Below are 14,000 nucleotides of genomic sequence, written 5' to 3'. Positions count from 1 at the left end.
ATGGAAGAAAATTCCCGTAGCAACTTAAAACAAAACTGACCGCTTGCACGCTTACGGATGTCGTGCTGTCATTGAGGTAAAAGGAAATAAACCAAATATTAGTACTCATTAGTATGCTTAGTTACAGTGTAGGGAATGTTGTTATAGAAAAGTACCATCAATAATATTAATAATTTGCAATTCTTCCTCTGAGCAAATGGAGTGTCTTTAATTATATGGCCAGGCCACGTTATGGTTCATACCGCTCGAGATTCGGATAAAGCGAAAAAAAACTTGTCGCGAAGGATCACTGAAGATAGTCTTTAGTTTTAATATTTCACAATGCCCTCTTAAATATTTTAAAATAGAAAATAAAGTTCCAGTAGCAATCAGAAAAAAGAAATACAGATGAAATGCGGCAGCAATTTAAGATTCCAACAGTGTCTTTAATTATGTGTCCATGACTGTATATCAACACTATATATGAAAAGATTTATATAAAATCTTTTTTGAACAGTTCTCCAGGAACATGGGTGAAACGGCAGAAGAACAGCTAGTTTATTAAATTGGACATATCATTAATCAGTCGCGCCCGCGCATGTACTGCCGTTGGACGTGTGATATGTGAGCCTAATAATGGCGGAATCGCAAGTGTTAAAATGTTCGAACTGCAACGTTGTTATAAACGAGGTGCTTTCTTTTGTTTGTAACAAGATGGATGTGATGGACGAGGACAGTTTGTGTCGTATATGTGTGACGTCCTTTACGGAAGAGGACATAACTACAGCGAAAAGCTTGTTGTTTGATTCGGTGCCGACAACAAAGCGTAAAATCCAAAGAAAACGTGATGGGAAGGCGAAGCGAGATATTGACGACATAATATGTCTGCTTAAAGAAACGGATCCTGAACTGATTCCTATTTTTGTAGCACGAGACCTTCAGAAACTCCCGCCAGTTCTATTCGATCATTTAGATTGTACGAGGCTTCTAAAAGAGTTGCAACTAATGAAGAGAGAAATTACAGAGCTAAAAGAATCAAAGGAGCAATATGTTACCACACAACAACTGGAATCTGTTAAGAATGATATAAAACACCTCAAAAGTTCAGATAAAGACATTCCCCAAACTAAAACAAAGTGCGGTGGTTGTATGTTATTAAATGAATTTGAAGATTCTGATAGTTTTAATACAATCATATCGGCACCCACCAGCCCGTTATTGCATTCTTCTCGGGTAGTGGGTAGGTTGGATAAAAATGTTGAGGGTAGAAGTATGGCGATCGGCAACGACGGCGGCGTACCGGTTATAAACAGCGCTACGAGTGACGAGAAGGCGATGACGCATAGCTCTGGCAACGTCAGTGCGTTATCAGCTGAGGCGCTTGCGCCGGACTGTGTTACCGCTGTGGGACACACGGCCGAGTTGGATGGCGAACATGTTGGGAAGCAACCGACATTTGCGAATGTAGTCAGGAGTGAAAAGAACGTCGTTAGTCAAGATAATGATGGTTGGACTTTGGTACAAAGAAAATTTAGAAATCAGAGGTTTTCCGGAAAAAAGGGGAGCGCAGTAATTAAACCTGATGAAAAATTTAAGGCAGCTGAGATTATGTTACCATTATACATTTCAAACGTGTCGAAAGGACTTTCTGTTGATGATATAGTCTCATATATCCGTGGAAAATCTAGTTTACTAGTTAAGGTAGAGAAGTTGACCATGAAGATTGATAAGGAATACGACAGCTATAAAATATTTATTCCTAAACATAAGGAGGACGTTTTTATGCGTGATGAATTCTGGCCCGATGGAATTTCTTATCGGCGTTTCATAAATTTCAGAAATAATTTTGGAGATAAAGCAGAGACACGGAAATTAAATACTATCATTCGATAACAAAATGACGAAACCAGTGAGAATTATAAGTTTCAACTGCAAAAGTGTAAAAACGTCGGTTGACTGCATTAGACGACTGTGTGTATCATCGGATATAATAGCTCTGCAAGAAACATGGTTGATGCCCCACGACTTAACGTTCTTAGGTACAATACATGAGGACTTTGCGTATACTGGGACTTCAGCGGTGGATGCTTCGGCTGGAATATTGCGAGGTAGGCCTTACGGAGGAGTAGCAATCCTCTGGAGGAAAAGTTTATTCTCATCAGTGACAGTTGTGCAGTGTAATAGTGCTCGTATTACAGCGATACAAGTTGAACTGTCTAACAAAAAGTTGCTTGTGTTTTCGGTTTATATGCCTATTAACTGTGTTGAAAACATTGTTGAGTTCACTGATTGTTTGAGCGTAATGAATGCCATTATAGAAAACTGTGATATTCAGATGGTTTTTATGTTAGGGGATTATAATGCTCACACAGATGAATTATTTTACTTTGAATTGTTGAAGTTTTGTGAGGAGCAGTACTGGGCGTGTGCCGATACAGTATTTTTACCTAGCGATACTTATACATTTGTTAGTGAAGCGCATGGGTGTAATCGATGGCTTGACCATTGCGTTGTTACTAAGTCTGCGCTTCAAACGATATCAAGTGTGGAAGTATTGTATGGCACGTATTGCTCGGACCACTTTCCGATTAAGCTGGAATGCAATTTTAATTTAATTGATGTGAGCGTTGTGTTACCTAATAGGACTAACAGTAAAATAAGATGGGGAGATCGAGACCCAGAGCAGATTAAATTATATGAAAAATTATGTAACTCAATGTTGTCTAAGATAGATTTCCCGTCCGAATTTAGTAATTGTGCTGACAAAGTATGTAATGACAAACTGCATACAAATCTGCTGGATGTTATGTATCGCGAAATTATTGATATCCTTTCGAAATCTGCTGAGCAAACTGCTGCTCTTATTAGGAAAAACAACTATAGACCTATAATAGGATGGAATAGACATGTTTCTAGTGCTCACAAGCAGGCTCGACTTGCTTTTCAGATGTGGCATTTACATAGAAATCCCCCTTCAGGGGAAATTTATGAAAATATGCTAAATACACGCAAGATTTTTAAATCTAGGCTAAAGTGGTGTCGTAACAATCAGGCACAAATAAAAATGGATATACTTGCAGAGAATGACAAATCTAAAGACTTTGGCCAATTTTGGAAGAATACTAGAAAACTAAACCCCAAGCCGAGCCTGCCGGTAAGCATAGCGGGAAATTGTAATCCTCAGTCTATCGCAAACCTGTTTGTTAGTCAATTTAAAGTTGATCCTTTGTTAAAGTCATCTGATACCGAACTATCGTCGGTGACTGACGTTGACAGTGGTTCCTCGTGTTTGAGGTTTTCAGCAAAGGAGGTGGCTGACGTCCTTAATAAAATGGTTAAAGGTAAATCTCCCGGCCACGACCACCTCAGCGTTGAGCACTTGCGATTCGCGGGTATTCATCTGCCACGGGTACTGGCCATGTTTTATTCTTTGTGTCTTAGTCATTCGTACTTGCCAAAAGATCTCATGAAGACTATAGTTGTACCTATAGCTAAAAATAAAACTGGTGATGTTACAGACCCTGCAAATTACAGGCCTATTTCCTTAGCCACAATTACAGCGAAGGTGTTGGACTGTCTGCTCGATTCACATATGGCGAGTCGGATAGATCTTCATGACGCTCAGTTCGGATTTCGGCCACAATTATCCACTGAATCTGCTATCATGTGTCTCAAGCAGACAGTGCAGTACTATGCAGACAGAAATACACCGGTCAATGCATGTTTTCTCGATTTATCGAAGGCATTTGACCTGGTGCCATACGATGTTCTCTGGGATAAGCTGCGCAAGGAAAGTACCGTAGATTGTAGGGTAATATCTTTGTTTAAATATTGGTACAATAATCAGACTAATTATGTTAGCTGGGCGGGTGCTCTGTCTGATGAGTACGGGTTGGAGTGCGGGGTGAGGCAGGGGGGGATTACCTCGCCTCGTCTCTTTAACCTTTACGTCAATCGCCTGATTGTTGAGCTCAGCAACGCCAAGATCGGCTGTCACATAGACGGAGTCTGTATTAATAACATCAGTTACGCTGACGATATGGTGTTGCTGAGTCCTTCAATTAGCGCCCTCAGACGACTTGTTAAAATCTGTGAAGATTACGCGGTAGCACACGGACTCAGGTACAACGCAAAAAAATGCGAGTTATTGATTTTTAAGGCAGGTACCAAATGTTACACTAACGTACCAGAGGTAACTATAGGTAATACTCCGTCAGCCCGAGTAACAAAAGTTAAGTACCTGGGTCATTGGGTGACTGATGATCTTAATGATGACTTAGATATGGAAAGGGAGCGCAGGGCGTTAGCTGTGCGAGCTAATATGTTGATCCGCAGATTTGCACGTTGTTCCAAACATGTTAAAATAACTCTTTTCAGAGCATACTGTCAGATTACGTCGGCAGGGTCAGATACACGCAAAGGGCATACAACGCCCTGCGTATCCAGTACAATAACGCATTTAGGATGCTTATGGGCCTACCGCGTTTTTGTAGTGCCTCTAGGATGTTTGCCGAGGCTAAGGTCGATGGCTTTCATGCGATTATCCGCAAGCGATGCGCTTCAATTCTGAGGAGAGTACGCGATAGCTCGCACAGCATCCTGAATGCTTTGTGCGATAAATGGGACAGCCCTATGCTAGCCCATTGGATACGGAGGCATAGTCATAATTTAAGTTATTTTTACTAACACTAGGTTAAGTATTCTTTTACTAACATCTTATGGATCGTGTATTTTGGTCTGAAATAAATGTTTTATTATTATTATTAGCTTGTTATTATATTTAATTGCAAAAACCTGTTTCTTTACCAGGGTTCAGCGAACTTGCAGCTACCAGTGCTATCGATCCTGCACTGTATGCTGTACTACGTGGATCTGAACGCGCCCGCAGCCCAACCGGTCAACGCCGACCTGCTGAGAGCTGTCGCCAAGTTTATCGATGTCACGGTATGTACAAGACATGCATTTGACCAATGGTCTTTACTGTTATTGTCGCTACATAGTGTAAAATATTCGCTTTTTCTGTCCCTATATACTACCTACGCTTAAATCTTCAAAACAAGCAACCGATTTTTATGCGTTTTTTTTAATAAATAGAGTGATTGAAGAGGCCTATTCCTGATATAGGTTTATATTATAATAACCAATATCCATTTAATAGTGGGGAAATACTGTTATCCCGTGCGGAGCCGGGGCGAGTCGCTGGTATAAAAACATAATAAATAAATCTGAGTGAAGTTTTCATCAAAATGATAAAATGTTTTCGTATTTATTTTGTTTTACAACCCGGCTGTGTTACGCTACCAAGCAATGGACGAATGAATAAAATTCGTGAAAGTTATCTACGGTCAATTAGAGAGAATATTGAAATGTTTTTTTTTTTTTATTGGGGATGCATGGAAAAGTCATCACGGGAAAACAGCGAAACAGAAATAACATATTTCCAATGTTTGCACACATTGATGAAACCGAGAAAAGCAATTAGTAAATAAATAAAAACGAAACATATTGCTATGTAGAAATGGAAAATGAATTTATCCCGTAGTGCACTAGCTGAAATCATTTTCATTGGTATTTGCTGTACGGCAAGCGCGGTGTAATTGCAATATTGAAATTCTCGGAACCCTTTAGGCTTCTGTTACTTCAAACATGAACTCGCAATCAACTCACTGTTTGTTACAAATACATGAACGAACTTGTTGATTTTGTAAATGTATTTTATCTACCAAAAACAATTTACCTATTCAGTTTTAAAGCGAATACCTATTAACCAATATTTGAAACATATAAGCAGTTCAGTTAGTACCTTCAATAATGTTTTGACTGCTAGCGATTTTAAACTTTATTTACACAGTCTTACTGCCACACTCAGAGTCGTTTAATGGTTACTTAAGCCATTCCTTAGTGAAGGATTTGTATGACATTCCGTCACTAAGGAGCAACTTAAGTAACCATTAAACGACTCTGAGTGTGGCAGTAAGTGTTCAATTTGTGTTTTCTACAGGTCCAAGATAGTAATAATTATAAAGAGGCTATGAAGATATTGAAGCTGGTGGTGACCCGGTGTTCGACCCTCGTGGTACCTCCATATTGGGATAACCACGCTTCCTCGATCCTCGACACAGAGTTACATGGCAAGAAGGTTGGTATACAATTTCATTATAATGTTCTTGTTATGTGCGGCAATATTTCTTTGATTGTTAGTTCCGAGGATTCATTAAATTCTTTGTTTCCAGGAACTGCCGGGGCGGACTATGGACTTCACCTTCGACCTTTCACAAACGCCTGTCATTGGTCGGAAGTATCTCCCTAAAGCGGGGAGCCAGCCCGCTACGGGGCCCAGCTCCCTGTCCAACGCATCGAGCGCCACCCCCGACAAGGGTGAGTTGTCCACTAGAAAGAGAGAGGATATCACATTCCTGATACAGTCATAGTCGAAAGAGAGACAGTACGTTATATTCAAACAGCAGCGGCCAGCTTGTATGTGTGCGATTTAGTATGTATGCGTCGCCGCACGCACACATAAACAATAGCCCCCACCTAGCGCACTGATAAACGGGAACAGTCTCTCTTTCTACTATCGTACGGTCCTCATGAAACAAGTAGTATGAGTTAGGTGGTAGGTGGTCCCCCGTGGTCCTGACTCATTCGTCCTTGGTCCCGAAAATGCGCAGTACCTGGGATCGATGCGGTAGTTCCGCGGGTTGCGGGGGGAACTGCAGTGGTGTCCCCCGCGGATTGCGGAGGGCACTGCGGATATGCCCGGCCTGCTGAGGGACTGATCGGGGGTTGTGCGGCGCGAGGGGAGGGCAATGCGCCAAAGCTTTCTAGGTTACGACGCAAAAGCAATATCTGCGACGCAATAATTACTATATTGCGTTGGGATATCGAAACACTGTTTGTACAAGTTTTGGAAATCTGTATCGACAAGGATATTAAAATTTTAGTTACGTTATATAAAACCACAAACTTTTCACTCTACTTACTAGATTTACTATAATTTAAATCACAAGCATATTTCCGATTCACATAGCTGTACAATAAAGCAAATTACAAAGACTGTCTTATTTTCTCTGGTCAAGCAGAGCAAAGGTCACATGCTTTTCTTCATATGAAAAAGCTATAATTTGTACTTAACTTTTTTTTAATATATCGATAGAAAATCCAACTATAACTCCTGGTATATTACTTAAAAACGAATAATTTTTACACTGCCGTTGACAGTGCGTACCTCTCTTATTGACTATAATTGACTTGAATAATTTCTAAGATCATCATCATCAACTTTTCCTAACTATATGGGGGTCGGCTTCCAGTCTCACCGGATGCGGCTGAATACCTGTGTTTTACAATTAGCGACTGCCTATCTGCCTCCTCAACCTAGTTACCCGGGCAACCCATTAGCCCTTGGTAAGACTGTTGTCAGACTTACTGGCTTCTGACTACCCCTAACTGCAAAGGATGTTCTTTCTTAAATCATCATTTTGTAAATCTATATTTTCGTTACCATCAGGCTCGTTAACATCCCAGTCGGGTTCTGCCTCAACCGTGGTGGGCCCCGAGATCGGCGGCGGTAACAATACGACGCAGCCTCAGAGCGCGACCTCGCCTCGCCGCTCGCTGTCTCTATCGCCCGCTGACGCTCTGGCCTCGGGCTGGAAAAGGCCCTGGATGTCACAGGTATGTTTGACTTTCATCTGAGGAGGCTTTAATAATTACGTAAATTCTGCATTGGGATACGGGGTTTTGCAATTGATTGCTTCTGATAAAGTGGAGGGATAGTCATTATGTCACTAGAATTATTATTTACTCTAGAAAATATTTTGTTTGTAAAACTTATCTGTACTGATTCTATAAAGAATTAAACACAAAAGATTGTTATTACGTAACTAGTATATGATATTTGCTTACATTCTAGGCAATGACGTAAATAATTGCAAAAATGGTTAACGTAAAAGTTTACGGCCTCTGACCGCTAAAAACCTTTAGCTTTTTAATACAGATCACCATTATATAACAGCCAAATTTCAAATGTGTTTCTATAAAAATAAATACTTTTTGTTATGTAACAGAGTCGTGTCCGAGAGTGCCTGGTGAATCTGCTGACGACATGCGGCCAACGCGTTGGTCTACCTAAGAGCCCGTCCGTAAGTACTACAGACCGTATTGTGCACAACATAAGGTTCACTTTAGAATTTGTCATGTTAACGCGTGTAAACCGAATAATGGTGAACATAACTCTCGTGACCTATCGATTCTATTTCTAAAATTGTTAATATTTCATATACTGTACATATACTAGGTTAAGAGTTGGTACCATCTGCAATTAAATAAATAAATAAATAATCGATCGATAGTTTCCGAGAAATAAATTCTATCGACTTCAGTATTTATTACATCATGAAATAATACACGTGACTGTACCTATAATGTATATTACCACTAAATTAGATATCCAAAATTAGTATTGGTGGTGGACGGCAAAACACCCGAACTGCTGACCCTACCCATAACTAATTGGCTGACCATTTACTTCAAAATTTACTTATAATAAAAGCGTCTAATGCAGCGGGTGCAAGCCGGCCTGATGTTCCACTGTGATGGCCAGCGGTGGCTGCAAGTAGCCAACACAACTAATAAATATATTTCTATCCATCGCTGCGTTTAGGACGATTTAATTACCACTTTATGTTCTAAGGTAACTCGCGTACAAACGCCAGCTGGTCAACCTACCTGTATCTGTCAAATTTTGCCAATCGAACATTAACCTTCTATTTTTGTGATAAGGTTGAAAATCTATTGACGGAATTTGACAGATTAAGGTAGGTTGATGGTGTCTGTACATTGTATATTATGTCGCAACGCTTACACTGCACGCTACAGGTGCTCGGGTTCTGTCGACTTGTGTTAGTCGGGGACCGGCAGGCGCAACGCGATACATTGACGCGCCTTGACCTTCGCTTTGCTTGTGATCACGGCGTGACGTGCTATGTGTAACGTCTATGCTCGTTTGCTAAATACTCACTGGTGCTTATCCTTCCACTTGAACATTTACACTAAGTTATTATAATCATCATTTTATGAAAAAAATAGTTTAAAATTCTAAGATTTTCTTACATGCATAGTTGTGTAAGAAAATCTTAGAATACAAGTGAAGCTAATATGAGCGTGTTAAATAAAATAAAAGTTAATTACATGTGGAAGGATAACGCACTGTGTAGGAATCGCATTGTTATTTCTAAGCACATTTTGTACAGACAACCTCGATAATATTGGACTGTACATATTATATTGTGTGATCACCATCAATACTATTTTTCAGATAAAAAGTAAACACTGCATACGTAATAGATATTATGTAGTTGTGTATAACAATCTGTTGCATAAGAAATGTTTCTACAATTTCTCGTTAATGCAACCGGTTGTTACTAAAGATAGTTTTCCTGAATTTAATGAAAATAAGTATTATAACTATAACAAGAGGCACATATTGGCACTGTTGAGTTTCAACACGTATTGTCGAGTAACTAAGTATAAATTGAGATTTTTTTTTACACCTCTAATATTTAAAACTGTTCAAATTCGAGTAATTCATTATTGCTAAATAGTAGTTATTAAACACTACAAAGCATATATTATATAGTATGCCTACATCATTATATCGATAGTTTAGCGGTATTTAAAAAAGCCACTTTCAAATTCGAACATTTGCAATAAGCAACCATTACAGCTCGAAACTTTGATATAAGTAGTGTACAGTTGAGTAATAAATGCCATTTCGTTAGAAGCACAGTAACGTCATTTATGGAAATATTGTTCAAAATGGCATGCTTGAGATTCAGCGATAGGGACAGCAGTATGAATCGACCAATCAGTCAGCAAGATGTAGATATACATATTCTTGTAATCAACTATATCACTTGAACGTTAGTAAATACCGCTAGTTGGTGAAACGCAACTTGTTCCAAGACAATTCACTCATTATCCTAAAAGTGAATCGTAGCATCATAACTTTACTACTCCCGTGTGAAAGCCAGTTACACATTATAGTACGAAAGTACAAGGTGACAAAATGTCTAAACTCGCAATGATTGCAGGTGATATTCAGCCAAAGTTCAGAGTTGTTGGAGCGCGAGTCCTCAATGGCGTCCTCTCTAGAAGAGGTTTCTGGCACTCCGGGCAATGAGCCTTCTGGCGGAGCGCCACCCACTGACCACTTCGGGGTCTTCAAGGATTTCGACTTCTTGGAGTACGAGAGTGAAAGTATCGAGGTAAGAAGCAACTCCACAATTCATATTAAATATTCCTTTCCATTGATAAAATAGTACATAGATTGGGTATTGTGATTTTAGTGAAACCTTAACTGAAATACATCAGTTGAATGACTTTCACAAGTATGGGTTTTGGTGCAAACATTATTTTTTTTGGCCTCATACCACATGTGTCATGCATTGCCAATCTATCAATTGGTAGTGGAATCCCCTTCTATGGTCTTTTCTATATCACTCCTGATGTTTATTCGAATGTTTATGCATTTATGTTACTTTGGCAGGGTGAAAGCTCAGACAACTTCAACTGGGGTGTCCGGCGACGGCTGCCGAGCGAGGAACGTGACGACATCGCTGGCATCGAACGCAGCCCACCGCCGCAGATGACGCGGGTACCCGACACCCCTGTCGGCAAACCGGTGAGTAAAACATCTATTTTATAAACTCTCAACTTAATTACTAAAGATTTGCTGAACTGTCATACAACATGCCTTCATCGATATGCCTTCTTAACTAACATAAGTGGATGCATTCTGCAGTGACACGAGTATAATTAGGTCGATAACAACTTTTCATAGAGATAGATGATGTTAAAGCCTCCATGGGTAAAAATAATGGGTCATTTAAATCACACTAGTTACCTATATTTGCCAATATCGCCATGCGTTTGTACAAAAGTAAATTGAAACATCAAATTCAGGTCATACAAGGAAACTAGGATATGCTGGTTAGGTCAATGCCGAATGCGCTAGCTATGTGTGTCATGGATCATCAATACGTGTAGCCAGGACCTCAGCCCGGGAGCTCGTGACCTATATTCTGAGGTCTCTGAAAACTGGGACCAGGTCACCGTGTAATATCGTAAAATTCAAAGTACGGTTATACTTTTTCGGTCGTTAGTAAAATACGAGTTATGATAATGTCCTCCCAGCCGATTATCGGCCACCCTGGCTGTTCTAACATAAGAAGTGCACAAGCATTTGTGCAGGCTCAGGTGCACAAACGTATATCTTCACTCTCATAGCCCGATGGGATGGCATTCTGACACGACCGAAAGAGGCGCAAAACCGTCATGGTATTTTAGGTGGTCATCGATGCACGAAAATACGAGCAGTATTTTACTCACACATCGATTTTGTATTTTGATTGTATATCGATTCTTTATGGCGCATTCTTGTAGTTTAATTAAATGTATGTTGATTTTTATGATGCGTCATCAGAATGTTCACGAGGATTCATCGGATGAAGAAGGGGGTTGGGACGACGGCGCGAGCGGGTCTCGGGGCGAGGGAGACGCGGGCGCCACGCACGAGATGGTGTTGCGCCCGCGCACGCATTCCTTCTCCAGCGCCTCTAGTGGAGAGCCCGATGGTAACACAGTTTTATTCATTGATTTCCATATTATTACTTTATACTTTATTAAGTAATTAAGTAAGCTACATCCGGTTAGACTGGAAGCCGACCCCAACATAGTTGGGAAAAAGGCTCGGAGGATGGAGGATGACTTTATTAAGTAATTGAATTTTAAATATAGAAGAAAAGTAAGTAAAAGGTTGATCCATTTTATTGATTTTTATAGGTTTTATTACTTGTGGTTTGATAAATTTTCAGAATTTCACCGATAATGTAATTTGTTTTCAAAAGTTATAAATGTTTACCCTAAAACTTTACAACAAAGTAAATGTCGAAAAAAACAGCTTCAACAATTAAACGATACTGTCGATTAGCATTTTGTTTTGTTAAGAATGGGATAGTCAGCATAAAAAATATAGTTCCCCAATTGTCAAATTATAATGTTTTTATTCTTGTTACGCAGGTGACCGCGGCGACGTGACACCCGTGCCGGGCGTGACGCCCGTGCTGCGTGACGCGTGGCGCGCGTCGGTGACGGCGTTGCTGCGACACGCCGCTCTCATGCCGCCTCTAGCACTCGTGCATAGACTGCATACTGTGTTGAAGGTATGGTGTTACCTTTTTTAGTGTACCTGACAGTGGTGGTGTAAAGGTAGGCCCGCACTTAAGCGACACTCCGCGGCAGTGGAGCGATGCGACACGTAACGACACTATAGGTATACCGCACTTGAACTGCAGTGCTGCGACAGTTTGCAGCAAATTTTGTCTGTCACTCGCTTGGCTGTCACTCGCTTGAATTCATATAATGTTCATTTTGATGATCATATATCTCAGGATACTGACTGACTAACATAATTAATTTCTCTTCGTCGAAAGCCATTTCAAACACGACTTCTCGTTTAAACCAAAACTTGAAAAAAGTGAAGTGTCGCGTCGCTTGCTATATTGCACTTAACGGCAGCGGAACTACGCGACGCGACAGGTTGCGACACTTTTGGTCAGTTGCCCAACTTTGCCGCTGAGTGTCGCGTCGCGTAGTTCCGCTGCTGCATAGTGCGTTATACCTCATACAATTTCTTACAAAGAATATTTTGTCGTTACGTGTCGCGTCGCGCAGTGTCGCTAAGTGCGGTCTTGCCTTAATACGATTGAAGCCTCCCTGAGTTCGAATGGGACACTCCCGCGGTTCACAGGTGGCGAGACGTTATGCACTCACACTTTCGTCCTCAACACATATATAAAGTCGATAATAATAGGATGAATCGTACAGGTCACCTTGCTTTTCCTTTTTATCGTCTATCTATAATCCTTGTTTGACATTCGAAATGACTGCAAATATCAAGACGCAAAATGATGCTTACGGGTTTTTGACCAGAAGAGGAGGAGGAGCTCTAAGATTGCTTCTGACTATTACGATTATTTATTTCATAAAATATTAGGTACATATCATTAATAGTGATGGGTAACTCAGGAGTGATAGATAAAAAAGATATGTATCTTTCCGTTCTGATCACTCACTCTTTGTATCAGTTCAAATCTGAATGTATCAGTGTATCTTTAACAACTCATTCAATCGTCGTTCTTTTGTACCTGTGTCGCACTCGCACACGGGATGTGAGCAAAGAAACGAAACGAGTAACTACTTTAATAACAGCCAGTTTCTTCATCAAAAGCTAAAGCCAAAGTAAAAGTCAAAGTAATGTCTAAAGTTAAGGTAACGGTCAAATTCAATTTTCCTATTAGTTTTGCTGTCATTTTAGCCTTGAAAAAACGAATTTGACCGTTACTTTTACTTAAGACATTACTTTAACTTTTGATGAAGAAACTGGCCGTTAGTCAGAAAAAATAAATACGTAACGTTTCTAAACAAATTTATCAGTTCGTACTGATTTATTGATACATTGGATTGAATTGAACGAAGCGAGTTACTCTGATTAACAGTACAATGTCACTCGCGGATTCGAAAGGATATAAAGATTCAAAAGAGTGATACATATCCCAGTGAATATCAATCTTTTCTTTTCAATGATACGTTTTTCCCATGTCTAATCATTAATGTTTCATTTTAGTTTTATCATTCTGCTATGTGGTATTAAATTAAAATACATTTCTATGAGTACAGGAGGTGACGTGTAAAACGGTATCACTATGCTGCTCCGGAGCTGCGGCGGGTGCCGGAGCCCTAGCAGGCGAGTTAAGCGGAGTCCTAGAGCGCGCGGGCGAAGAACCCCCACTTCTATGGGCCGGCCCTGCCGCCGCCGACTGCGCCCGAGTACGAGACGCCGTACGCTTTGCCGCGCTCGAGATGCACGAACATCTTGACACGTACTTTGATCGCCGAGAGCATGCACTCGAGGTAAACACAGAGCTCGTACTATCCTTTTCACGTTCTTCCTATTTAAC

At 40.4% G+C, this 14,000-nt stretch overlaps 1 protein-coding gene across 9 annotated transcripts in view; it reads left to right on the top strand.

Moving 5' to 3' along the window:
* The window catches only part of LOC110379381 (protein furry), an 85,205-nt gene that overhangs the window by 67,471 nt on the left and 3,734 nt on the right, over positions 1-14,000 (top strand). For all 9 annotated transcript variants that reach the window (XM_064035219.1, XM_064035234.1, XM_064035231.1 and 6 more), the window contains 10 exons: positions 4,789-4,923; positions 5,981-6,118; positions 6,213-6,357; positions 7,490-7,656; positions 8,049-8,123; positions 10,074-10,247; positions 10,529-10,663; positions 11,465-11,615; positions 12,061-12,203; positions 13,720-13,953. In XM_064035219.1, the coding sequence (XP_063891289.1) occupies positions 4,789-4,923; positions 5,981-6,118; positions 6,213-6,357; positions 7,490-7,656; positions 8,049-8,123; positions 10,074-10,247; positions 10,529-10,663; positions 11,465-11,615; positions 12,061-12,203; positions 13,720-13,953 (1,497 nt within the window). The remainder of the gene's footprint in view (positions 1-4,788; positions 4,924-5,980; positions 6,119-6,212; positions 6,358-7,489; positions 7,657-8,048; positions 8,124-10,073; positions 10,248-10,528; positions 10,664-11,464; positions 11,616-12,060; positions 12,204-13,719; positions 13,954-14,000) is intronic.

The sequence above is a fragment of the Helicoverpa armigera genome, chromosome 1, assembly GCF_030705265.1.
Source record: "Helicoverpa armigera isolate CAAS_96S chromosome 1, ASM3070526v1, whole genome shotgun sequence".
Classification (NCBI taxonomy): domain Eukaryota; kingdom Metazoa; phylum Arthropoda; class Insecta; order Lepidoptera; family Noctuidae; genus Helicoverpa; species Helicoverpa armigera.
Note: the sequence above shows the minus strand (reverse complement) of the source record. Positions and strands in the feature narration are given on the sequence as shown.